This window comes from Podarcis raffonei, chromosome 2, assembly GCF_027172205.1.
Source record: "Podarcis raffonei isolate rPodRaf1 chromosome 2, rPodRaf1.pri, whole genome shotgun sequence".
In the NCBI taxonomy this organism is placed as follows: domain Eukaryota; kingdom Metazoa; phylum Chordata; class Lepidosauria; order Squamata; family Lacertidae; genus Podarcis; species Podarcis raffonei.
Window position 1 is genome coordinate 106,573,921 of NC_070603.1, and position 26,887 is coordinate 106,600,807.

General features: G+C 48.3%; 2 protein-coding genes across 5 annotated transcripts in view; one reads left to right on the forward strand and one right to left on the reverse strand.

Moving 5' to 3' along the window:
- The window catches only part of LOC128408720 (tubulin tyrosine ligase 3-like), a 38,857-nt gene extending 27,617 nt beyond the window's left edge, over positions 1-11,240 (reverse strand). The window contains exons 1-5 of the mRNA XM_053378744.1: positions 11,138-11,240; positions 10,674-10,792; positions 6,755-6,866; positions 6,579-6,674; positions 5,264-5,434 (exon numbers count right to left, since the gene is read on the reverse strand). Coding sequence (XP_053234719.1) covers positions 5,264-5,434; positions 6,579-6,674; positions 6,755-6,866; positions 10,674-10,792; positions 11,138-11,140 — 501 coding nt within the window. The 5' untranslated portion in view covers positions 11,141-11,240. The remainder of the gene's footprint in view (positions 1-5,263; positions 5,435-6,578; positions 6,675-6,754; positions 6,867-10,673; positions 10,793-11,137) is intronic.
- TADA3 (transcriptional adaptor 3) lies at positions 643-25,434 on the forward strand. 4 transcript variants are annotated; one of them, XM_053378494.1, is made up of 10 exons: positions 643-741; positions 827-968; positions 12,726-12,949; positions 15,144-15,397; positions 16,234-16,339; positions 19,102-19,243; positions 20,919-21,022; positions 21,151-21,260; positions 23,719-23,904; positions 24,905-25,434. In XM_053378494.1, the coding sequence occupies exons 3-10, from the start codon at positions 12,743-12,745 to the stop codon at positions 25,095-25,097; spliced, it is 1,302 nt and encodes a 433-aa protein (XP_053234469.1). In that variant the 5' UTR covers positions 643-741; positions 827-968; positions 12,726-12,742; the 3' UTR covers positions 25,098-25,434. The 4 variants fall into 4 exon arrangements, with proteins under 4 accessions (XP_053234469.1, XP_053234466.1, XP_053234470.1 ...); XM_053378491.1 differs by lacking the exons at positions 643-741; positions 827-968 and adding an exon at positions 11,288-11,378; XM_053378495.1 differs by lacking the exons at positions 643-741; positions 827-968 and adding an exon at positions 11,692-11,862 and having other exon boundaries at positions 12,732-12,949.
- The last annotated feature ends 1,453 nt before the right edge of the window (positions 25,435-26,887 follow it).

A 26,887-nucleotide genomic window follows, 5' to 3' on the forward strand; every position in this document is an offset into this window, starting at 1 on the left:
GTCTCTTTTAAAGTGACCACTTCTGGCTGATAGGATAGAGGGATGTAGTCATCCAAGATCCAAGGCGACGTGGGCAACAGCAGGAACCAGCCAGGCAGGAGACGCAAGAGAGGTTTGTGTAGTCAAACTGCAAATGGGGGAAATTACATCAAGGATAAGACTCCAGAGGCGGAGGAGTAAGGCTTAGGCAGCAGGGTTCAAGGACCAACTTGTTGAGCAACGAACAGCTCAAATCAGGCTGTTGTAGGTGCAAGTATCCTTAGCTGGCCTGAGGCACACACATCTACACGGGCTCTATCCAAAAGGGACATACTATTCCTAATTTACCTTAGTTGCGGCTCATACTGTCTCCCTGCTACCTCTGGTGACTCATGCACATTTGTGGCTGGCCCCCCGTGCTTGGTGTCCACTTGACCCTGTCAAATTCACGTGGGGGCAAAAGCCTACTTCCGGCTGCAGGTATACGAAGCCCAGACTGGGCACAGTGGGAGGGTTTGTGGCTCAGAAGCAAACAACCTCCCTAGGCTTGAGGCCTACCTTGCAAGAGAGGGCCAATGGCATTGTATTATATCACCTGCTGGAGACCTGCAGAGAATGCTCAGGATGGCTCACCTATGACATCAAAGGGCAGTGGAACTACCATCGTATTCCAGGATTCTGTTCCTTCCTCCCATTGGCTTGGCTTCTTAAGGATCGCACACCGACCACTCCTGGCTGAGGATGGTGAGACAGCGGATGGGGGTAATGTTTCCCTTTCGTTGCCTTTCTCTAAAACAGACTGTACGGAGGTGTGTATGTTATCTGAATTGTTTTTTGTCCCTCCCAGGGGGATCAACTGCAGGAAAGAAAAACCTTCCACCACTCTCTGAAAGACAAGCTAGCTAAACTAGGAATTCTTCAGCAGTGGAGTGCTACTATCATCAACACAGGAACAGATGTGCAACACTTGAGTTTGGCAGGTGCATGAGGTAAGGGGCTTCGTGTTCATTGGCTACAATGTTCAGAAGGGACAACAAACCTGCCTCTTTAGGTCTCTTTGACATGAGAAACTGGATTTAGCAAGTCAGGTTTATCTAGGTTTCAAGTCCAGTAGGTAGCAACCAACAGCCCCCACCGCAAATACATTTTGTCCTCAGAACCACGCAGTCTTCTGAAATCTAGCGTCATTCATTGCTTCCCCACATTCATATGGTTCTGCAGTTTGTGCTTGCTGTGCAATAGCCAAGCTGCTGGATCGCCTTTTGCCTTGCAAAAGTCTTCGCCACTGTCAGCAGATGCTTTACTTCTCTTGCTGCTCGGCTTCAGGACCATTTCAACTCTCCCCCCCCCCCGAGTCTTGGTGTAGACAAATGCGTGTGCGTGACTGCATATAGAGTATGAGGATTTGCTATGCTGCACAAGAACGTCAAATCACACTTCAGGAAGCAGCCCACAAATCCATTTATAGGCTACAATGCTCTTGCCCACAATGGCAGAAGCTGAGCTTGAGGAACCAGCAATGGTTGTTCTCCTTAAGAAAAAGGGAAATGCTTAAAACAGACCTTTACAACTTCTAAAAAAAGAAAGCGGAGACATTGCGGTGGTGCAGGGGGAAAGACAGGAGAAACTGTGAAATTTAGTTATTTATATACATTCTTCTCCTTTTGCCAATTAATGAAGCGACATTAATGTTTTGCTTTGAGGCAGAGAATATTTTGCTAACTTTCAGTAGAGGAATAGGCAGCGTTGAGTGTAGGATTTAATGTCATATTTAAGCAAACTGTCACTTCCTTTTATAAAACCTTCAATACCCACTACACTGCCTCAGTGGCTTAGGAAAGGAACAGCTAACCAACTCCCATCAGCACCAATGTTAGGAATGACTGGACCTCTGGGGAAGGGCCATAGCCCAGTAATGGAGCACACACTTTGTGTACAGAGGGTCCCAGCTTCAAACCCTGGCATCTCCAGGGAAGGCTGGGAGAGACTTGTGCCCCCAACCTTGGAGAGCAGGTGCCAGTCAGTGTAGATAGACAGCAGTGTGGTAGATGGACCAAAGGTCTGGCTCAATGTAAGCAGAATGTATGGAGGGCCATATGTTAGCCACCTCTACCATGGGTGCACATCCTACAATATACACACCTAATAAATAAATGCCTCTTGTACCAAAACCTTTCAAAATAGGTACAATGTGAGCTTTAGAAAAGGTGGAGCAAATCTACCCAGCAAGAATATTATCTTCACTTCAGGGAGTATTAGCTGTTCTTTACAAAGCAAGGAGATACCCTCATAACATAATAGAACATGTTCTTTGTAGGGAGCGTGGTAAATTGTTTTGCCTTGGCTTGGGAGAATGCAGCCTACAGTCTACTAAGGTGCGGAAACAGCACCTACTCTGAAAACATCCTTTAGGGCAGGCACAGGCAAACTCGGCCCTCCAGATGTTTTGGGACTACAATTCCCATCATCCCTGACCACTGGTCCTGTTGGGTAGGGATCATGGGAGTTGTAGTCCCAAAACATCTGGAGGGCCGAGTTTGCCTACGCCTGCTTTAGGGCAAACACAGAACATTGGTCAATCCTAGTTGCTGGGACACGACAAGAAATGCCATGCGCTTCCCAGGCAGCAGAACCAGACTCAGCACACCACAGAGAAACCATGCAACCACCGCTTAACTTCAGGAGGCAAGAAGGGGAAAAAAGGCTTTAATAGGGAAGGTCCCAGAGTAAGAAAGTTACAGCAAGTGCCATAGCAAAAAGAACCAAGAGTTACAGATTCCAGCTCCGTCGCGTTTTGCTGACGCATGGCCTGGCCCCTCCCATCACAGCTCCCTCTGGCACAGATGTGGAAGGGAATAGAAAGGGAATGAACAGGAGGCAGTGCTGTGCTCAGAATGCTCTGATTGCTGTGGGAGTAAGGGAAAGTGGGCTACAGAGAGGGCGATCTCTCTAGAGAAGGGGAATGACTTGGCACAGGGGAGGACTGCCATCTTCAGCACCTGGCTTGCCTGCAAACTCATGATTCCGCTTGGGAGGCGGACCAAGGTAGTCACACCTTGTGCCAGTTTGTCCAAAGAGATGCTTCAGGCCTCATTTACTGGGGCCAAACCTTATAGAGAAAGGCAGTTTTTGTGTGTTATCTGTCAGAGGTGATTTTTTGCATGCACAGCACTGAGATGAACTCCCGCAACAACTCTTTCTGAGGGCTGCTGGAACAGTCGATCCTTCCCCCTCCCCCACAAGGCCTCGGCCACTAAGAGACTCAAGTAGACAAATAACAGCAAGTATCAGTCATTAAAAAAAAAGAAAAGGATATCAAGTTGACACAGTCTTAAACAAGCACAGTTTTGTTCCAAAATTATTTAAAAAAGCACCCTCCCCTCCCCTGGGCACGCTGGCGAGCATGGTGTACATTTAGCTGGGACAGCCCCCGCAGGTCTGGCTGCTTCTCATCTTGCTCCCAAACTGTGGCCCTCTCTGAAGCCGCAGCAAGGTGGCTGTGCAGAGAGAATGAGAAAGCCAAGCTGTGGATTCCAGCCCTTAGTCTAGAACTGTGGGGGGAAAGAGAGAAAGAGAAGTCAATTAATTCAAAGTTGCATTACTCAAATTGATTAATACAGCTTCTCAGAGGCACACACTATTAACACTCGCATACACGGGCTAGAAAAGGGCCTTTTCAGTGTTGGTGCCCTTACTGTGGAATACCTATCCCCAAAAGGCTCGCCTTGTGCCTAAATTATGGTGTTTTCAGGGCTAAGTGAAGATTTTTGTCCCTGGGCCCTTTAGTGCATTTGAGCTGGTTTCCATGTCATATTGTACAGATATTTTAGAATTTTGACAACATTCAAATTTTAAGCTTGTGAAATACTGAGAAAACTTACTGTATTTAGAAAATTTCTTAAATCTCTTTATATTCAAAAAGAATCTCAAAGCAACGTACAAAAAAGAAACAAAATGTATTAATAACCAGTGGCCCCAGGTCACCTCAGGGGCATGTGGCCCTGTAAGAAGCACCTTCTCCGAAGACTGAGGTGGCCACTGTTATATAGGAGATAAGGCACTTTCGTTCTCAGGTTTCCTAAGACATTAAGGCAGCCTTTCCCAACCTGGTGCTCTCCAGATGTTTAGGACTCCAACTCCCATCAGCCCAGACGGCATGATCAATGTTTAAGGATGAAGGGAGTTGTAGTCCAACACCATCTGGAGGGCCATAGGTTAGGGAAGGCAGTGTTACGGGCTTTGTACACTAAACCTTTGTAATACTAAACCTTAAGCCTTGTCTTGCGGCATATTGAAATCAACTTTGTAGATACAGAAGTGTCACAAATATTAAATGAACCAAAATGACACAAAAACTGCAACACCCTGGAACGGTTCACTTCTCTAGCGAGAACTTTACAAGGGAAGACATCTGGAAGAGGTTGCTACCAACCTTTTTGCTATCACCTCCAAGGGCTTGTTTGCATTTTCATTGCTATTAGCAGCATGTAACAGGTAATTCAGATCACTTCTCTTGGAACTTGGAATCCAAACAAGCTCCTATTTGATTCCCATTGGAACAGTCCATACCGAGGGCTTTGTGCTCCCGAGTAACAAACAAATGTAAGGAGCAATTTCTACTACTCAAGGCTATGTGATGAACTGTATACAGTGGTGCCCCGCAAGACGAATGCCTCGCAAGACGAAAAACTCGCTAGACGAAAGAGTTTTCCGTTTTTTGAGTCATTCCACAAGACGAATTTCCCTATGGGCTTGCTTCGCAAGACGAAACGTCTTGCGAGTTCTTGCGAGTTTGTTTCCTTTTTCTTAAAGCCGCTAAGCCGTTAATAGCCGCTAAGCCGCTAATAGCCGTGCTTCGCAAGACGAAGAAACCGCAAGACAAAGAGACTCGCGGAACGGATTAATTTCGTCCTGCGAGGCACCACTGTATAGTCAAGAAGATATCTGAACCCTGATATATGCCCACAGACAATTTTGTATCACATAGGCTTCCCGCTGTTTCTAAAAAACATTTCATAAACACTTGTGATAAAGTTCTCCATTTTCATTTCTAAACAATTTTACATGTATACAACATTTTATTCATATGCCGGCTTTCCTTAGTTAAAACCATGCTCAAGGTGGCTTGCTACATGAAAAAATGTACGCAATTTTGTTTTTTGTTTAGAAGGCATTGCTCTTCTACAGATGGCGCTGGCAGTCACATGACTTACCAAGCTCCCACAAACCACTGGTGAATTTTGGCATACCATTTTTGTTTCACTTCTGCCTAACAGACCCTTACATTCTTCAGGAACTCCTCTGCCACAATGCGAGCTCTGGCATTGACGGACAGCTTCATCTCGCTGATTTCCTTGTCAATTTCCTCCATGAAATGAATGACAAAGTCCACCAGCTTGTGCTTGTACATCTGCTCTGTATGGAAGTTTGTAATCAGGAAGCTAATGTCATAGCCCTGGGATAAAAGGAAAGCAGCATGTGATTAGCATCTATTAAGCAAAGTTTCAACAATCACACCTCCTACTCACTCTGACACCAACTCAGCATGGGGAGAAAGAAATTATCCTGCTTTTTTCTCCCTTCCATAAACAGTTTGCAGATATATGTAGTGGGCTTGGCTACATGTAACAGTGAGAACTAGCTATACTAACCACCCAGTCAATAAAGCCAAGCCTTATGAGGAACAGTTGAAGGAGCTGCATATGTTTAGCATGAACAAGAGGAGACTGAGGGGAGATATGATAGCCATCTTCTAATATCTAAAGGGCTGTCGCCTGTGTTCTCTCCAGCTCTGGAGGGTAGGACTCAAACCAATGGATTCAAATTACAAGAAAGGAGAATCCAACTAAACATTAGGAAGAACTTTCTGAAGTTAAGAGCTATTCAACAGTGGAATGGACACTCTTGGAAGGTGGTGGACTCTCCTTCATTAGATGATTTTAAGCAGAAGTTGGATGGTCACCTGTCATGGATGTTTTAGTTGAGATTCTTGCATTGCAGAGGGTTGGACTGGATGGCCCTCGGGGTCCCTTCCTACTCTACAATTCTGAGATTCTATGATAATACATTCAACAGCTGAGAAGAATCAGGAGAATACACAGACCACACTGGAGTAATGGACCTAACCCCTGTTGTCTGCAGATACTGCAACACCAATTATGGAGACAGCCATTTTAACATCCATCAGTGTATAGCAGCACACACATGCATATCTCCTGTAAAAAAATGCAAATCAAGGCTTTGGTATTCACATCAACTCAGTCATTTGGACTCTAGCGACCAAGCGCAACACAGGGCTGAAACCACACCTGTTTTTGAGTCATACCAGTGCTGCAAGAGGCAAGCTCACTGTTAGCCATGGTCACTGCTAATACTACTGTGGAAGATGTTGGCAGTCAAGCAACATCTTGAAAATAAAAGCCACTCAGTCAGACATCTTATCTCCTGAGAGAGCGTCACATTACTGAGAGCAGTGAGGTGTGGGATATGCTACAACAGCTGTCAAAGAAATGGCCTGTGTCACATGCTGTTGCTTGGCTAAGAGACAACAGAAGAAGCCCTTTGTAGCATGCCACTGACCCTGGGTCAAGTCTCCTTACCTCAACTGGTTTCCGACGTAAAATGAAGAAGTTCTCTGCTCTCATCATCATGAAGCGCATAAATTTGTGACACAGGATCTTCTCAATCTCATCGGCCTGCAGAAGGAAAAAGTGACAGCCATTAGCGTTTTGCAATGACCACCCCACCCTTCATCTCCCATCCATGCTTGGCTTACCTGCTTCACTGCAATGCTGACTCGCACAGAGTTGATTGACCCTTCAATTAGGACCTTTTCTTTCTCATTCCTGCTGATGATCACTGGCTGCAGCAGTAATTCCTTGCTGCTTCTGCAAACCCACAGAGACAAATCTATGTCAGGGACCACGGAGAGGCACATGTTGTCTCTCCTTCGGAAGGATTCCAGCCATAGCGCAATCCAATGTTCTCTCCTCTGCCCAACCATTGAACTTGTATTCCTAAATGCAAGCTCTGCAAGTTTTCACCACTTTTTAAAATTCAGGAGGCGGTGCCCAAAAGTTGTGGAATTCCTTCTCCAGAGGTGCATCTGGCACCCTAATTGTACTGTTATCATCATATGCTGATGGCACACCTCTTTACCCTAAGCCATTTGACATCTGAGACACATTTTTTAGAGTCCACACCATTGTAATGATTGTTAGTTGTTTTAAATATGTTTAACATTGTCTTTTTAATCTGTTGTAACCTGCCCTGGGACTTCATGGTGAGTAAGAAATCATATAAACAATTCTTCTTTGGACCAAGACAACAGTGTTAAGTCAGCTTCCAGTGCTTATACCTTTGTCTGGCTGATGTAGATAACGTATGGCCTGCTGGCTGCAATCTGCCCTCTGATGCCTGCCCCACCAGCAGCTGATATATGATAACTCAGCCATGGGATAGCTGTTCTGGGCAAGGAACATCCCAGATACAGAGCAGGGGCTATACACTGACAATCACTGTCCTGAGGACCCTGTACAAGGGATTCATTCAACTACTTGACCAGAGGAATTGAGGTAGAACATGCAAATGAGCACAATCAGAGAGAGTTCCTAAGACTCTTTATACAAAACATCATTACAAGTGCCATCATATTCACTTTCCAACTTTGGGGGAGACTTTTGACCTAGTAAACCATCTTGTTCATTTTGTGAGCAATCCAATGTCTACGAGCCAGGCAGCTCTAGAATTTGCTCCTGCAGCTAGTCTGGCAGAAGACCGAAGAAGGTCCAAGTCTGGCAGTTGTGGGCAAATGCCTTTCTGGCATTAGTCAGACCACAAGCACTTCCTCTTGTGTAACTGCACTTTAGCTCACACAGAAGATATTGGATTCAGTAAGAAGCCGTGGGAGAGTAGAACCATGTACCTAAACTCAATTGCCATCCCAGTATTTCTAAAAGGGATGAGAAATCCAATAACTCAGAGTGCAAAAGGGCAGTCCAGCAGACAGGAGCGTTGGGAAAGGGGTCACCACATATCAAGCCTGTTTATGCAATATAGACTCACTGCCACAGCCCACCTATTGAAATTTGGTATGTGGAGTGTAGTTGTGATTCTAGTTAGAAAGTAGATATTACTTGTTAAAATCCCACACATGCAATAAGGATTTGTAGAGCAAAAACAATAAAATCATTTATTACAGGAGTTATATAACTTAGAAAGAGAAACTCTTCAATCCAAGTTAAGTAATCATTCTAGACTCTAGAGAACACAAAGGCAGCCATGCTTGCTCTTTTGTTCTCAGAGGATAGATCCAAGATGACCTCTCATCGTGAATGAGGAGTATGAGATGGAAGTTGAAGAGGATGCAGCCTAAGCAGTCTAGACTTCAAAGGATAGAGAGGTCAACTTAGAAGTCAAAGACATAGAGATAGTCTAGGAATGTGGCGGTTCCTTACTCTATCAGTACCAAGTCAATGCAAACCCCTTTCTGCAAGGTGAGGTTCAGCCAGACGTCTAACACCACCGCAGTACCTTCCTGCAGAGTACTGATGTAAACTACATACAACACACAGAATACAATTGTTCTAAAGATAGTGACATAAGAATGAGGACCAGGAGCTTGCAAGACAGGCACAATAAAATGTGTTGATTTTACACCTGTACATTTCAGGCCAACTAATGCACCCATATGAACCATGGTGCATTAGTCATATTTGCCTTCTGAGCAAATGTAAAATTATCCATTTGTTTCACAGCTGAGACCTTGTTCAAATATTTCTCTAAACTGATTACTGTACTCACACAATTCAGTAACATTTTGACTAGGGAAATATCTGCAGGGACTCTTAATGCTCAGAATTAGATGGCTCCCTTTACACACTTTCACATAGATTTTATCGCAGTGGGGAGGGAATAAACAGCAGGAGGAGACAAGCAGAGAGCAAGCATAGGCCTCACTTGTTGGTGGCCATGCCACCTGTTTCCCATACTTAACACAAGTCAGTAGAGTGGCATTTACTCCACTGATTTCTACCAGAATGATTCCTGGGCGAGGCCCCCTCTTAGCCAAGGAAAACCCTCAAGTGGGAGGGCAGGAAGGACTTTCTGTTTACCATGAGTATCTAAGCAGCTGCAGTTTCCCCTCAGCTGCTAACCAGACTTTCCAGCTGAGGAACTACAGGGAGATAGCAAAATGTTTCTTTCCTTGCTACTGCTCTTCATACGGCCATCTTTCTTTTGCTCCCTACCCAAGACAGTACAAAAAGGAAGTCAAGGCAAGCCTGTGGCTACTTATTTAGAAATGACCCAGGAGGTTAGGGAAGTCTTTGGTTAGAGCACCCAAGAGGATGCAGAAGGAATAGAGATATCTGAATGCTGCAGTCCATGCATAGCTCTTTGAATCAAACCCTGTGCTGAAATCAGAGAACATTAAAAATGGGCCATCCACAGTTCCAAAAAGTATGAGGAACAGTAGATATGGAAGATTGAATTTGTGTAACTGCAGTCACCATGGTCCACTTAAGGGATGAAGCAGAGGAATGGAATGAAGCAGTGGCATGACAGTTGATATGCAGAATAGGAACAAGACAAAAATAAAACAAAAGATGTAATAATAATCACCAACGGATCAACACTATCCATAGCAGGATGATGAGATACTTGGGCCACGGAAATTAAGAAGAAGGTTATTGTAGTCACAAAAATATGATACGATGAAGGGGAATAATAAGCAGAAGTCAAGAAATGAGAAGGTAGAGGGCACTAGTGTCATGACAGCGGGGAGAAAATACAAACAGCAAAAAAATGAATCTAAAATTGCAAGCCCCTGGAAAACCAAGAAGAGCTTTTGTGCTGACCAATTAACAGTGCACACGAGGACAACTCATAAATAAGTTCTACTTAATTCAGTAGTGCTTACTCCCTAGTAAATGAGGTTAGGACTGCAGCCTTAAATGTTCTACAAATAAAAGTTATTTTTTAAAAATGGGTTTGCAGCCTTTTTTATTTATTTGATTCCCCCCCCCCATCTTTTAGGGTCTATACCCTTCAAAGGTGGCTTACAAGTCAGCAAAACACATCAAAACTCTAGGATTTCAATTAACAACAGACAAAACAGATTACCACAATGTAGACCACACTTTTTTTAAAAAAGTATTTAGGGTATCGGAAACCTTGAACAATGGGTGGCGAGAGAAAGGTAGCAGAATTAAGATGCACACCGTCTCTCCACCAGCAACCTACCCTGACAGCTATCATTTCACTTTGGAGTGCATTGCAATGTGGAAACTTTTCAGTCCCCATGGCAACCTTCAGGCCCTTCCATTCATTCTCCCTCGACTCCACCTCCTCGGTTTCCGCACTTCCGTATGCGGCTTTTATCCCCCAGCCTTTTGCCTGCATCTGCTGCCTCTGCTTCCCGCAATGAGCCCTTGAAGGCCCGTTTCCATCAGCCACCCTTTCGCTTCGCGCACATTGCTTTAATCCCCGGTATTTATAGGTTTAAAAAAACAACAACACCCATTCATCAATCGACACCAATTCATAGCCATCGGAAAAGAAAAAGCAGGGAGTGCCGACAAGCCGAAGGAGACCATTCCCCCTCCCTTCAAAAAAAGCACATTATTATTATTATGAGCAATATTTATTATGCAGCCCCATCCCCGCCCCCAATACCCACCACCACCGACACCCACCTGACTTCCACCTCCGGCTTGTTGTGCCGCTCCACCACCTGGGACGAGAAGTTCTCCAGGCACAGGGCGGCCTGCAGGGTAGCGCGCACAGCATTGAGATAAGGGCGAAGGGTGGCAGTCTGCAAGGAAGGAGATTCGACAGGTTCCCCCCCGTCAAAATAAACGTCGCACCTTTAAAACCGCCGCCCGTGACGTCACCGCGCACCCTCCTCCTCCTCTGGGCAGCAAGAGGCCTGTCAGCCGGGCCTGGGCGAGGCGTCTCCCCTCAGCGCCAAGCTTCCCTTCGGAGCCCCCTTAACTCCCTCCCCGGGCCCGGCAGCGCCTCCCCTCCTGCCCTGACCGGTTACCACCAACGGACAACCCTCCTCCCCTTCCCCTTTCGGCGGGCCTCGCGCTGCCCCAGCCAGGCCCTGTCAGCCAGACCCACCGTCTCACCCCCTCGCCCACCCCCTCAACTCCCTCACCATGGCAGCAAAGGCGGCAGCGGCAGCGGCAACAGCCGAGGGTCTTGGTCCCAGGAACGGAAGCGGAAGTGGCCCCCGCCAAGACGCGGAGGCGGCGCGCGCGGTGGGGTGGGGGGAGAGAGAGAGAGAGAGAGATCCTCGTTTCTGGAACGCTCCAAAATCTTTCGCGGAGGGGGGTGGATAGGTGGATGCGCGCTCTCAATACCGGCTCCTCTCGCCCCCGCCCGGTTTCTGGAATTAGGTGAGGTCGGTGTTTTTTAATACAGTGTCGGAAAAGAACGCAACCAGCCCTTTTTGTCTTTTGTCGTTTGCTTTCCTCGCTCTGTCCCTCCTGACCCACCCCTGTTCCTCAGTTGGTACGACCGAAGCCTCCCTGTCTCCATATTTGGGAACAAGAGAGCTGTGGGCGTGGCCGGAGGGGACACGGGCCAATAGCAGGAGGCTGAGGGGAAGGAAGAAAAGAAAAAAAGCCCCGTAGAACTTGACTCTCGGCCAATAGGGGCGGGGCGGCCGAGGGAGCGTCCAGCCAACGGGGAGGCGCCGCAGGAGGGGCCAGGAAGGAAGTGAGCGGAGCTGAGGAGGAGGAAGCAGTCCGGCGGGGGAGAGCTTGGTCTCTATCTATACAGTATAGCCTTCGCCTTCCCCCGCCTTGCAGTCGCGAAGGCGCCCCGCCCGCGGCGCTGCTTCTCCCCTTCCCTGTGCGCATGCGCGGGCCTTGGTTGAGTGTAACCCGGAAGGAGCCCCTGAAACCGGAAGCTACCCCAGCAATCTCCCCCCTCCTTCCTCCAGCGCCCCCTCCTGGCCTCTCCCCCCCCCCCACGCTCATTCATCACCTGTTTCTTCATCCTGCACATTGGGTCCGTTTTTCCAATGCTGCTCATCCCACCTTCCAAACCCTCATTGCTTTGTGCTTTTCTTCCCTTGCACGTTTGTGCCTTAACCCTGCAGAGGGTCTCCCCTCCCGCTGCCCATTCTGCGGTCCCTTTCCCACCTGCTGATGTTCTGTAGACTAGCCTTGCCTTCTCGTTCTTTTTTCCTTCTCCTCTTTTTCCTCCACCTGCAACCTGCTTGCTCCCATCCCTTCAACACTTGCCCCTCACTGTGGCTCCTTGCCTGCCCTGCTGATGATACCTGTCACCATGTCTCCATCGATGCAGGTTTCCTGGTTGTGAGCCGCCTCCCTGTCTCCGGTTATCCGTAGGGTAAGAGTTCTCTGTGCTAACCTGTGTCACTTGGCCAGTTAACCGTTATCGGTTTTTGTACAGTAGTACCACGGGTTACATACGCTTCAGGTTACAGACTCCACTAACCCAGAAATAGTACCTCGGGTTAAGAACTTTGCTTCAGGATGAGAACAGAAATTGTGCTCTGGCGGCACAGCAGCAGCAGGAGGCCCCATTAGCTAAAGTGGTGCTTCAGGTTAAGAACAGTTTCAGGTTAAGAACGGACCTCCGGAGCGAATTAAGTACTTAACCCGAGGTACCACTGTATTTTGTTTTGCTTTTACTCCCTGCTTGTTTTGATCCTCCCTCTTGGCACCTGCGTTTGTTGCTGTTCCGTTCCTTCATGTCACTTTCTCTTCTTGCAGACCCAGCTGGCCGCACCATGTCTGAGCTAAAGGACTGTCCCCTTCAGTTCCACGATTTCAAGTCAGTGGACCACCTGAAGGTGTGCCCTCGCTACACAGCTGTGCTGGCCCGTTCGGAAGATGATGGCATCGGCATTGAAGAACTCGACACCCTGCAGCTGGAGCTCGAAACGCTGCTGTCTTCTGCCAGCCGCCGGCTTCGGGTGCTGGAGACTGAGACCCAGGTCAGATGGAAATCAACCTGCTCCATAGAAGGGAGTGGTTCCCAAACTTCTTCCCCTTGTGGATCATTTGAAAATTGCTGAGGGGCTGCCTGCTGTAGCAATTCTAATAAGCTGTGCTAGATGCTGAATGGTTTTTAATTGGATTTAATTGCATCTTTTAATTGCATTGTTTTATTCATCTGGAATGCAGTTTTTTATAGAATGAAAATCATAAAACAGTAAAAGGTAAAGGGACCCCTGACCATTAGGTCCAGTCGTGGCCGACTCTGGGGTTGTGGTGCTCATCTCGCTTTATTGGCCGAGGGAGCCGGCGTTCAGCTTCCAGGTCATGTGGCCAGCATGACTAAGCCGCTTCTGACAAACCAGAGCAGCGCACGGAAACGCCGTTTACCTTCCTGCCGGAGTGGTACCTATTTATGTACTTGCACTTTGACGTGTCTTCGAACTGCTAGGTTGGCAGGAGCAGGGACCGAGCAACAGGAGCTCATCCCATCGCGAGGATTCGAACTGCCGACCTTCTGATCAGCAAGTCCGAGGCTCTGTGGTTTAACCTACAGCGCCACCCGCGTCCCATCATAAAACAGTATAAGCAGTTAAAATAGAATTAAAAATCAATACGAATATTTAACACAGTGGTTGTGGCATCTCCTGTCTTCAGCCACAAATCCACATATGCGTTGCAGACCACCTGAATGATGATTGCGTTCCACTGGTGGTCTGTGGACCACAGGTTGGGAACCCCTCCTTTATCTCATTCAGAAAAGGGCAGCCTAATTTATCAAGGGGTGTTGGAGCAACTCCACTATGAAGAAAGGTGACAATGTTTGGGGATTTATTTATTTTTTGTTAAGAGGGACATGAGAGAGGTATAGAAAATTATACATGGTGTGGAGAAAGTAAATAGAGAAATTTCTCTCTCGCTCCTGATACTAAAAGTCTGAGACATCTAATGAAGTTGAATGTTTCAGGAGAGACAAAAGGAAGTGGTTCTTCACATAGCACATAGTTAAGCTATAGAATTTGCTCCCACAAGATGTAATGACAGCTACTGACTTAGATGATTTCAAAGGGGGATTAAGCAAATGTTCTCCCTCTTCCGTCAGAGGCTGTATGCTTCTGAATAACACTTGCTGCGAATCACAAGTGTCTGTTAGAATTCCTGCTCCATGATTGCAGTCATGGGATTGTTGTCTATCACATGACGTTATATGCTTTGACTCCACAGACTGAGATGTGACAGAGACAGGATGTTTGTGTTACTGTGTTCCATGAAGTGGGACTATTGTCCTTTGTTCTTTTTTTCTCTTTGCTGTCTGCGGATCCCTAAGTGCGCCGGTGTCGGTTGGCATCGGTTGCTATGATGTTCGGGCAGAAGAAAGCTTTTGAAGCTCCCGAACGATTGACCAGGAGGGAGAGAACATGCCAGTCGGGCATGTGTCTCTGCCAGGGTCCTACTCGAGTGTAGGCCGAGCCCCTGACAGTGTCGAGGACATTTTGTACTCGGGTTCTGTTTGTGGGGTCTTCCACCCTTTCCACCAGTTGCAATGTAGCAATTGATGGAGCTAAATTGGGAAGGCCTTGCAAGAGTCCTAGGGCTGTATCCAAGAAAGTGGATTGACTTCTGCTCCTGCAATAGAATTCGCCCCATGCATTATTCCCAGATGTACACTGCAACCCCCCAAAATCTGCCCAGGAAAGCCTGCTGAAGGAGGGCAGGTTCTGTTGTGCAACCAGAAGTTCTTCCATTTGCACAGTTAGTTTGCTCAATTCAACTCCTAGATGTGCAGAAGTGGGAGGTGGTGCAAAGAACCTGGACAGCATCTAGAAGGCCTTTTTCACATGCCTGCTACACTCCCTGATTCTAAAAATGTGGATTTATATATATTTATATCTTGCTCTAGCACAGTGCATTTCAAGAAGAAAGTGCTTGTACCTCTAAATGTTGTCTAGCATGTGGCATTGCCAGTGATGAAGCTACCTTTTTCTGTCGAAACCTCTTCCAACACCTGAATTCCCCCCTCCCCAGCTCAGGTGTGCTATGAAAAGAAGAATGCAGTGCAGGAGTCACTGGGACCAAGGAGATGGGAGCAGTTTTGGGGCAGTGACTTAGCAGCCTATGAATGAATGAATGAATGACTATATCACCTTTTTCTCTAACAGGGACTAACAAAGCAGCTGTTTTGGTTTTTTTCAGATCCTGACAGATTGGCAAGACAAGAAAGGAGACAGGAGGTTTCTGAAGCTGGAAAAAAAAGAGCATGAGTTGGGCACTCCTGTCAAACATGGCAAACCCAAGAAACAGAAGCTGGAAGGGAAAGGAGGTCACAGCACAGGACAGGGTCCTGGTCGGCCCAAATCCAAGAACTTGCAGCCCAAAATCCAGGAGTACGAATTCCCAGATGACCCAATTGATGTGCCCCGTATCCCCAAAAATGATGCACCTAATAGGTATGTGGGAGAGGGATTTCCACTGCAGCAGTAATAATGAAAAATACTTTGTTACATATAATCTGCATATCTTGAAGGGAGAATCTATCTATCTATCTATCTATCTATCTATCTATCTATCTATCTTTGCTGGACTGCAAAGAAACCCAAAACACTCAAAGCGGTTTACAAAAAGGAAACAAGAAAATCAAGAAAAGTTTACAATAATACTTTAAAACTTACAAAAAGATACTGCAACCAATTAAAATTTGTATGAGCTTTATAAGCATCTGAGTAGGCTTGTTTAAACAAGACTGTTTTTAGCCCAAAAGAATACAGCGAAGGCACCTCCTTGAAACAGATACACCTCTGCAGCAATGAAAATGTATTTTTGAAAGCGGTCGATTTGAAGATGTAACCCATTGTTTTGCCTGCTGTATGCAGATCAAAGGAAATGAGTTGCGTTACATATCTCTGTACAAAACCCCACAAGATATGGTTGGAATATTGCTGGATAATCAGTTTTATATTACAGTGGTACCTTGGTTTACAACAATAATCCGTTCCGGAGGTCCGGTTGTAAACCAAAACTGGTTGTAACCCAAGGCGCGCTTTTGCCAATGGGACCTCCCCAAAAAGGGGGGGGTTAAAAAAAATGGGTTGTAATCCCAAAAAAGGGACACACACTTCCAAATTTGACATGGCTGTAATCCAAAACGGTTGCAAACCAAGGTACTACTGTAATTTAGTGTACTCCACTGAGGGATTTAGGTTGTCTTTTCCTCTTGTTGGCCAGAGTACCTGAGCTACAGGTGTGTATGTTTCTCAGTGTTAGTGTCCTGCTCTCTTGTTTGCAGGTTCTGGGCCTCGGTGGAGCCGTACTGTGCTGACCTCACCAGTGAGGAGGTGCGTACCTTAGAAGAGCTCCTCAAGCCGCCTGAAGACGAAGCAGAACACTACAAGGTAAAAATCAGCTTAATTGAGACACTTCATTCAGCCTGCCTACCTGCCCCTTCGCAGCCAAGTTTCCTGACGTCCACCAAGTAGCCCTTTTTATTTATTTATTTTAAAAAATAATTTTAAAATTTATTTTCCATTTAATCATATACATTCACATTCATATTATCTACTTTACCGCCCAGGCTCTTTAGAGCCTATCGACTTCCTTCCCTCCTGCCACATGGCTTTCAAAATTAACCTTTATATCATTGCATTTTGTACGTTATCCGGTTCTAATTGCACTCATTACATAATGGTTCAAAATATAAATAAATATAAAGAGGTGGAAAGTTTCTCATTTCAAGTCGTCAGACCACCCTGCTAGAGATGTTAATTGCTTACAATAGTCTTTCAGATACCGTATAAATTTACTCCAGTCCTTTTGGAATACTTGATCGTGCTGTTTTCGGACTTTTCCTGTCAGCTTCGCCTGTTCTGCAGAGTCCAACTTCTCATTGAGAGAAGTTGCTGTAACTCTCTTCTTATCTTTGAGACTTGGCTATTGCTGGATATGGAACTTTTATAGCCTTAACACCAGCCAGATATGTGAGACAGCGGGTGCCAAAGTGAAGGGAGCCTCCTCACACGAGCCACCTCCGTTATCTTTAGCGGCAAGGTCACATGTTGATGCTTCCCAGATAACACGACCAGCGTCTTGTTCACATTCCCTCTCTTGACCTTGGACATTCCCCTGCTTCATGAAACACCTCTCTTGTCGTTTATATATATTTACCTTGAAAGGCTTTTATCTGTCCTTTGTACCCAAGAATTCAACATGGCCTTCTGCCATAAGATTGGAAGAATAAAAGATGCAACATCTGGGGTTATATAAAATACCAAAGCCAGCTTAAACAACAGCTGACACATTATTGTTATTTATTTTTTAATTTTGTATACTGCCCTATATACCCTAAGGGTCTAAAGGCGGTTCACAGAATAAAATCAAGATATAAAACCACAAAATACCTAATAAAAATAAAAACAACAACCTAATAGCTTCCCCCACCCAAAAAAACCCCCAAAACATTTTGTCAGGGAACTGCCATCGGAAGAACAGGAGGTGAAAGGGCTCACAGAGGTTGGGAGAGACTTATCAGCTGAGGAGGGAACCAGCAGGGGGAGAGAAGGAGCTCCAAGGGAAAGTGAGTCGGAGGGATGGCTCAGAGACACTTCCAGTGAAAACAGTGGGGAGGTTTCAGGACCTCCTATAGGGACACCCACTCCTCGCCGGAAACTGTCGCGCTGAGAGTACAGAAGGCGCGTTTCCGTTAAGGAGTTTTTATGCTGGAAGAAATTCCGTAAACGCCCACTGTCGGATTCTACCAGCGACTGACGGAGCCATGCTTAAGGAGCTCCGTTACAGACAGAGGTTTGTGGACTTAGCCAAACTCTGAGGGACTAGAAATTTCACGCACAAGCAGCTCATCATCCCATCACACATTTTAAAAGGGCATAGGAGGTAAATCGGATCAACCAAAGACCTGGTTAAAAAGGCACGTTTTTGCCTGGTGCCTAAAGGTGTATAATGAACATCAGAGAATCACAGAATCGCAGAATTGTAGAGGTGGAAGGGACCTCAAGGGTCATCCCAGTCCAACCCCCTGCAGTGCAGGAATCTCAGCTAAAGCATCCAAGACAGACGTCCATCCAACCTCTGCTTAAAAACCTCCACTGAAGGAGATCCCACAACTTCCGGAGGGAGACGGTCCCACTGTCATGCAGCTCTTACTAAATGGAGATAAAACTTCACACATACCCTCAGTAACACCTGGCGTTGGCAAGATGAAAGAGCTCTCCTCTGCATCCATCTTGCACCAGTATTTCATCTGAGCATGGGCAGTGTTACTTCTGCCCTTGCTTAACGTGGTTCTCCTCCATGGTTTTGCCTGCTCAGCGGGCTGCACCTGCCATTGGGCGTGTTGGATAACTGTCCTAGGTGGCAAGCAGACAATTTGTGTGCTCCTCTTCCCTTCTTTGCCTCTTGACCGCTGCATTTAGCTACAATGCCTGTTTCAGTTGCCTAGCGAAAGGTGATGGGGATATCACTAAAAGCAACAAAAGGGAGGGTGCCTGATACATTGAGGGGCGCAATGGAGTTCAGCATGGAGCAGGTTTGTTGGGGGAGGGAATAAGGTAGTGCACGTGGTGAAATGGAGGCAAGGACTAGCGGGAGGAGGAAACGGCAGAGGGTAGGGCAATGGGATTTGTATGGAGCTACATCCGGGGATGTGGGTGGCGCTGTGGTCTAAACCACAGAGCCTGGGGCTTGCCGATCAGAAGGTCGGCGGTTCGAATCCCCGCGACAGGGTGAGCTCCCGTTGCTCGGTCGCAGCTCCTGCCCACCTAGCAGTTTGAAAGCACGTCAAGTGCAAGTAGATAAATAGGTACCACTGCGGCGGGAAGGTAAACAGCGTTTCCGTGCGCTGCTCTGGTTCGCCAGAAGCGGCTTAGTCATGCTGGCCACATGACCCGGAAGCTGTACGCTGGCTCCCTCGGCCACTAAGGCGAGATGAGCGCCGCAACCCCAGAGTCATCCGTGACTGGTCCTAACAGTCAGGGGTCCCTTTACCTTTACCAGCAGGCAGGAAGAGGAAACGGTAGAGGGTAGGGCAGTGGGATTTGTGTGGAGCTACATCCGGGGAGGGAGGGAGCAAAACATCTGGACATTGATGAGCGGAGGCAGAGTTATTGCACAATGTGAATGCACGGTTTTCCTGCCCCTATAGATCCCACCTCTGGGGAAGCATTACTCCCAGCGCTGGGCCCAAGAAGACATGCTGGAGGAGCAGAAGGACGGGGCTCGAGCCGCCGTTACTGCTGACAAGAAGAAAGGCATTTTGGGGCCCCTGACCGAGCTGGACACTAAAGGTACCCGAGAGCCTTCTGCGGAATCTTGTGCCATCTTTTCTGGGGGAGTTTGCAGCTCACTAATACGGGCCACACTTTATATGTCACCAATACGGCGCACACTTTTATGTATCGACATGCCACGGGCTTCATGCAGCCCTGAGTCAAACTTTGTGTTGCCCTGCAGGTCTCTTTCCCTGCCACACCTGAGCTGTTTAGCCCTAGGAATAGCTGAGAAGGGCTCCCATAGGGGGTGCTTCTTCGCTGTTCCCGGACAGCCAGATGGGTGGGAGGCACATGGCAGGATCACTCAGATCCCGTCGTTTGCCTCCCGCTTCCTGCTGCAGTTGGCACGGTAGCACCACTCAACTGTTCCCAGCACTAATCAGTTGGAGAGGCAAGCAATGTGCAATTGATTGCTGTCATAGATGGAGGGGAAAGTTGGCAGGATATTGGTGGGCAGGGAGGCAAGGAGTGAGTGAGAGAGGGCAAGAGAGAGAGAGAGAAGGGGAGGACCCAGGCCCTGACTACACCTATTGCCAGCCCTGACCCCTCCATGTGGCCATTGATCCACCATTGTATGTAGCACTTGAAATCTTCCCCACCCTTCCTTTATGCAGATCAGCCTGCAGGTGTGACTCCCGGTTAACTAAGGATTCTTGGGCAGAAGTCTTCAGATAGAATCATAAAACTATAGAGTTTGAAGGGACCAGAGTTTCCCAAACTTGGGCCACCAGCTGCTTTTGGACTGCAGTTCCCATCATCCCTGACCGCTGGTCCTGCTAGCTAGGGATGATGGGAACTGTAGTTCGAAAACTGCTGGAAACCCAAGTTTGGGAAACCCTGATCTAGTCCAATCCCCTGCAATGCAGGAATAGGCAGCTGTCCTGTACGGGGATTGAACCTGCAACCTTGGCATTAACAGCGCCACGCTCTAGCCAACTGAGCTATTATACCCCTAGGCTGGCAGGGCCTTTAAGGTTTGATGGCCCTCGGCTTGATGGACTGCTCATCTAGGTTGATATAAGGTTCTTCTCATTGACTTGTGGTACACCCAAGGTTTTGCTTTCCCTTACGGCCTTGTGGTTATTATGGGAAAGCCCAAACTCTTTCCACCACAGAACATTCCTACGCGGTTGGGCGTCTGCCTAGGGGTTCCCGCTTTTGCCTAAGGTGCCAAGCCAGCCGGCCCATCCCACTACTCAACTGTTGATTCAAGCCAGCAGAGCCAGCAAAGTTCAGAGGAATTTGGCCACCCTCCAGGTGCCCGGCTTGAATCCTTGTTGACCTCCTGTCTGCAACTCCCGGCAAGATCAAGGCGAGGTCTTACTCGGCGATTCTTCCCAACGTGAAGAAGAACACACCACTCCTCCCCCCAGGGAGGGGAAAGAGACAGACAGAAATGTATCTACATGTCTTTATTCCTGTCTTTCCAGCAGTACAGAGAAATCATGTCTGTACTCTCTCATCCCAACTGCAGAGAGAGAAAAACTCCACCCATGTACTTCCAGTACAGGGTCATGTGCCACTCTGAGCTAACATCCGGTGCTCAGTACACTGAATAGACCGTCCCTGGTTCCCACGGTACAGTCCCATAACATCAGCTTCCTGTTTACCATTCCAGCCACCTGGAGCTCGCTTCTGCATTGCTCCTTTTTCGTAACATCAACTGCTCCTTTGTTCCCACCCTTTCCAGATGTTGACGCTTTGCTGAAGAAGTCGGAGTCCCAGCATGAACAGCCTGAGGACGGCTGCCCCTTTGGACCTCTGACCCAGCGGCTTCTGCAGGCATTAGTAGAAGTAAGTGGACAAAATCCAGACTCCTTTGGCTTCAGCAGGCCCTGATTTCTCGGGGAGAGGAGGTGGTGGCATCAGAAGGCCAAGACCCTGTAAGCCTCACCTCTCCCATCTTCCCTCTCTCTGTGTAGGAGAACATAATCTCCCCCATCGAAGACTCGCCTATTCCTGAGATAGCAGGCAAGGACTCTGCAGCTGATGGGGCCAGCACTTCCCCCCGCAGCCAAAACAAGCCCTTCAGGTGAGCGCTTCGTAGGATAGTAATAATTATAAGTAATAAATAATAAGTAATAAAAATTTATTATTTATATCCCGCCTATCTGGCTGGGTTTCCCCAGCCACTCTGGGTGGGTCCCAACCAAATGTTAAAAACACAATACAGCATTAAACATTAAAAACTTCCCTAAACAGGGCTGCCTTCAGATGTATTTTAAAAGTCAGATAAAGTGGTACCTTGGGTTAAGAACTTAATTCGTTCCGGAAGTCCATTCTTAACCTGAAACTGTTCTTAATCTGAAGCACCACTTTAGCTAATGGGGCCTCCTGCTGCCGCTGCGCCGCAAGAGCCCGATTTCTGTTCTCATCCTGAAGCAAAGTTCTTAACCCGTGGTACTATTTCTGGGTTAGCGGAGTCTGTAACCTGAAGCGTCTGTAACCTGAGGTACCACTGTAGTTGCTTATTTCCTTGACATCTGGTGGGAGGGCATTCCACAGGGCAGGTACCACTACCGAGAAGGCCCTCTGCCTGGTTCCCTGTACTTCTCACAGGGAGGGAACCGCTAGAAGACCCTCGGAGCTGGACCTCAGTGTCCGGGCTGAACAATGGGGGTGGAGACGCTTCTTCAGGTACAGTGGTGCCCCGCAAGACGAACGCCTCGCAAGACGGAAAACCCGCTAGACGAAAGGGTTTTCCGTTTTGGAGGCGCTTCGCAAAACGAACTTCCCTATGGGGTTGCTTCGCAAGACGAAAAAATCTTGCGCGTCCCCGCGGGTTTTTTTCGCTCCCCCCCCCTTTTCCTAAGCAGCTAAGCCGCCTATCAGCTGTTCCACTGATAACCCGCTTAACAGCTGATCGCTGAAAGCCGCTAGACCGCTGTAGCGCTAATCCGCTAAGCTGTCAATGGGCTTGCTTCGCCAGACGAAAAAACTGCTAGACGAAGAGAATCGCGGAACGGATTCTTTTTGTCTTGCGAGGCACCACTGTATACAGGACTGAGGCCATTTAGGGCCTTAAAGGTCAGCAACTTTGAATTGTGCTTGGAAACGTACTGGGAGCCAATGCAGGTCTCTCAGGACCAGTGTTACATGGTCTTGGCGGCCACTCCCAGTCACCAGTCTAGCTGCCGTATTCTGGATTAATTGCAGTTTCTGAGTCACCTTCAAAGGTAGCTCCACATAGAGCGCATTGCAGTAGATTCTTGTTCCTTTTAAATCAGCCTTCTAGAAATCTGCCCTTTCTTTTCCCTCATTGGCACTTTTTGGGGTGGAGGCTGGGGGAGTTCCTAATATAGTCAAACCTCGGCTCCTGAATTTCTCCATTATTGTACGTTTCGGCTCCCAAGTGCCGAAAACTCGGAAGTAATCGCTCCGGGTTTCAAACAATTTTCGGAAACAGCTTCCGGGGAGTTTTTTCCTTTTATCTCCATTGACTTTGCTGACCACCCTTTGATCCTCTGTTGTTAAGCGCTTCGGAAGTTAAATGGTCTTCTGGAATGGATTACGTTTGACAACCGAGGTTTGACTGTAAATCATGACTGTATACCATCACAGCAACCAAACTCTAAAAATGGGTTCTAAATCCTAGCTGCATAAAAGGGCAGCTGTGAAAACTCACAAGCAGTCCAAGTTATTTGCCTTCAGAGGCTTGTAAAAAAACAGGACTTAAAAACAGAGAAAAAGATTAACGTTTCAGCTCAAAAGTAGCTATGTTGGTGGCAGCTTCGTGGGAGAGGTGGCACTGCCAGGTGTTGGGGTAACTGGGGAAACTGTCGGTGCCATTCCCCCCCCAAAAAGCAGCCCAGGACTAGCCACTGGCGTCACCTTTCTTTACAGCTTTTGTATACTCTTTTCTGTCACAGGTGACCTTGAGACGGCTTACAAATGATAATATCAATGCAAACCTTGAAACACAATGGGCTTTATCCAACACTGTCTCTTCCCCCTTCACTCCCCTGCGCACGCACACACACATACTGCACACTCCCAAAAACTGGGGGTTGGAGCCCCTCTGGAGCAGATTTTGGGAGAGGAGACGAAGAGGAAATCTGCTGCATGAGTGGAACCCGGTGAAAACATAAACTACAAAACGATGCTAATTTTGCATACCGCTAAATTGCCAAAGATGGCAATCAGTTCTGACTATACGGAAGGCGGAAATGGCTCTTGGGAAACCGAGGCTGAGAACAAATGACTCAGCCAAAGCTTGCCAGGTGTTCCAGTTTACTGGAAGGCTCCTTACCTAGGTCTAGACCAGTGTTTCCCAACCTTGGGTCTCCAGCTGTTTTTGGACTACAACTCCCATCATCCCCAGGTAGCAAGACCAGTGGCCATGGATGATGGGAATTGTAGTCTGAAAACAGCTGGAGACCAGATGTTGGGAAACACTGGTCTAGACCTTATGCTCTGCTCCCCGCCACCAGACCTCTTGTGGGTGCTGAGGTTTCCCTCACCGTGGCACCACTTCTTGTGTCCTCTTGCAGCGTGCCCCACACCAAGTCTCTGGAAGGCCGCATCAAAGAAGAGCTGATTGCTCAAGGCCTGCTGGAGTCGGAGGACCGGCCTGCTGAGGACTCGGAGGACGAGGTGCTGGCCGAGCTGCGGAAGAGGCAGGCTGAACTCAAAGCCCTGAGCGCGCACAACCGAGCCAAGAAAGTTGAGCTGCTCAGGTGGGAAGAGGAGGATAATGATTTCTTGCCCATCCTTCACCCCTGGCTCCCAGGGTGGGTGGCAACGTTGTAAAAATGCAAGGTTGAAACCGGTTAGAATAATTTACCGTTTGGAAAAAAAACACAGATGTGGGTGGAGAATCTAATAGCCTCATCCCTTTGCCTTCTTGGCCATGCAGATGTTTTTCGTTTCATTTTTATCGCCCTCCTCCTCCTGGGGGGTTGGCGTTCCGGACCAGAGCTGGATAGAGATGGAAGTGCAGACTGCCGTGGCTTAGGGTTTCCATGGTGTGGTTGAAACCTCCCCGTGTTTTATCCAGTTTGGGACCGCTTTGCGTTAAGGACCACCTTTCCCCATAGGAGCTTGTCCGGACCCTCAGATCATAATCAGAGACCGTTCTCTGCATGCTACCTTCCAGGGAGACCTGGAGGGTGTCAGAAAGAGGCCTTTCCTGCCTTAGCCTCCTATCTGTGGGATGATCTCAGGAAGGCCTGCCTGGTGGTTGAGCCAGTGTGGTGTAGTGGTTAGGAGCGAGGAGCGGTAGACTCATAATCTGGTGAACTGGGTTTGTGTCTCTGCCCCTCCACATGCAGCTGCTGGGTGACCTTGGGCTAGTCACACTTCTCTGAAGTCTCTCAGCCCCACTCACCTCACAGAGTGTTTGTTGTGGGGGAGGAAGGGAAAGGAGAATGTTAGGCGCTTTGAGACTCCTTCAGGTAGTGATAAAGCGGGATATCAAATCCAATCTCTTCTTCTTCTTATTTATTAAATTTGCCCTCGTTTCAGCCCCAGGCGAATATGGTTTTGTTTTCCTGGGCATGTGAATGGCACCAGTGACCGGATTATTTAAATACTGCTGTGTGTCAAATATAAATAAGTTTTTTTCTTTAATTACTGTGTTATATTCCTGTTGCAAATCTGCTCTGGGGGTTGCTTCCCGTTGCTGAAAAGCAACCCGCGGATCCCGCAAACCCCCTAACCCCTTGCAACCCTTTGCAGGCTGGCCAAGGAGGAGCTGCACAGACAGGAGCTGCGCCACCGGGTGCGCATGGCTGACAACGAGGTGATGGACGCCTTCCGCAAGATCATGGCTGCCCGCCAGAAGAAGCGCACCCCGACGAAGAAGGAGAAAGACCAGGCCTGGAAGAGCCTCAAGGAGCGCGAGAGCATCTTGAAACTGCTTGATGGCTAAGCCCTCGCATCCCGGGGTCGTGTTAACTGGGAACCCCTTAGCCCAAGCGCCTCCAGTTTGAACCGTGGTGTAGGCCCCAGCTTTAAGGGAGGCGACAGCTGCAAATATGGACTGCAGCAGCTCCCTCCATTCAGCTTACCAGCATCCTGTTGCAGCCAGGGACCTGGGCAGGCTGGATTTGGCCTGCTTGCCACCCCTCCTTCCTGTGTGTGGCTAGGAGCACTCGTTGCATGGTGAGCTGGGGCAGGGGGAGCCTTGATTGCTGCTAAAGTTGGCAGTTCCTCCTCGGACATCGGCAGGGCCGGCTTGCGGCATTGGAGATGGGGAACGGGACAGAGCCTATGAGTTGGGTCTGAGCATCGCACAGACGCTTCCAGGACTCTGCCAGCAGCGTATGAACTTGTGGAGGCGGATGGCTTTGGATTCTGTTTCGTATTTTCTGCCCCCCTTTCGCCACGCCGCATGCGAACCTTCGGAGGCTGCAGAGACAGCGAAACCTCGTAGGCGGCGGCCAGAATTCCCCAAGCGCCTGAGTGGCGTTCAGCTGGGAACAATTTGCCACAACACTCCGGTGCCCTAATCTGGGACAGACCCAAGTTAAAGTGGCCAGTGAAGCTCAGAAACTGGAATACCGGTTTGTGTAAATAGGTGCCTGAAGTGCGTGGCATTGAGCAGTAGAGGGAGCTGCTTGTCTCCCGTAGGGTCTCAGCTGGACTGTTCACTGTTGGCCTGTGACAAATAGTGAAGGTCCCTGTGCTGTGGAGGATTATGGGTGTTTGTGAGCCTGAGAGGCAGCCCTGACGCCTTTCCTCTGCTCCCTGTCCTGCTCAGCCTCTTCCTCTGGTGGTGTGATGTCTTCTGCCCCTGCTTCCCCTTTCTCTGATTGTCTAAAGTACCTACCGAGGGGTTGGCCTTGGTGTGGGAATCGAGTAAAGGGGTCCCCTGGGTTCTAGATGCAAGGGCTGATTAGAAGAGGCCCTAGGGCAGTACGTTCCCTGCAGGGCAGAGCAAGGCCGGTCAGAAGGGAGGGGCTGGAGTGGCCTTGGCTGGGCCTGAACAAGAAAATCACTAATGGGAATAGCAGCTAGAACCAGCGGTGGGGAAAGCCCCTGGGTATGGAGAGTCATCTTCCATTCTCTCCGAACCTGTGTCTTGGCTCAACATCCTGGGAAAAGGCGCAGACCTAAGAAAGCGAGTGGGGAAGAAGTAAAACATCAGGGTCTCTTTCCCCATCCCCTGTGGGAAAGAGAAACAAGCAGGAGAAGGGCAGACTTCTCAGATCCACGGGGAGAGGGAAAGGGAGGGGGGCAGAGCAGAGATCACCTGGCTGAACCCATGTCGAGAACTCTCAACCCTGCCAACTGCATAATATCTAGCCAGGCTTCGGAGGGCATACAGATCAGGCGAGGCCAGCACTGCCTTTTCTTCCTCTGTTGCCTGCCAAGAGCGGTTGGAATGGTCCTGCCCGCTCTGCCTAAGTTTCACCTTCTTCTTGCTCCCTTTATATGGCATTGGGGTGTCAGGTGATTGACAGGCCCAACTGGCCTGTCAGAATGGCCTGGAGGGGAGGGGGCCAGGAAGCTGAGGACCCAGCGCCCTGCTCCCAGCTTTACGCAGCTGGCTGTAAGTGTGTGTTTACCGTTTACTGTAGTCATGCCATATTGCAGCGCTGCGCAAGGGAGCCTCAAACTCCGGCTGGCATCATAGCACAATTCCAACACAGCAGTAGGAGGAGAATGAAGCAAGGCTTTGGGCTTCCTCTTGGACACACCTCACCAGCTGCACTTTAC

Bases quoted from the DNA above. Each gene is read 5' to 3' on its own strand.
- TADA3 (XM_053378494.1), top strand. From the start codon at position 12,743: ATGTCTGAGCTAAAGGACTGTCCCCTTCAGTTCCACGATTTCAAGTCA. The intron at 12,950-15,143 runs GTCAGATGGAAA...GGTTTTTTTCAG, and splicing joins TGCTGGAGACTGAGACCCAG to ATCCTGACAGATTGGCAAGA. The intron at 16,340-19,101 runs GTAAAAATCAGC...CTGCCCCTATAG, and splicing joins ACGAAGCAGAACACTACAAG to ATCCCACCTCTGGGGAAGCA.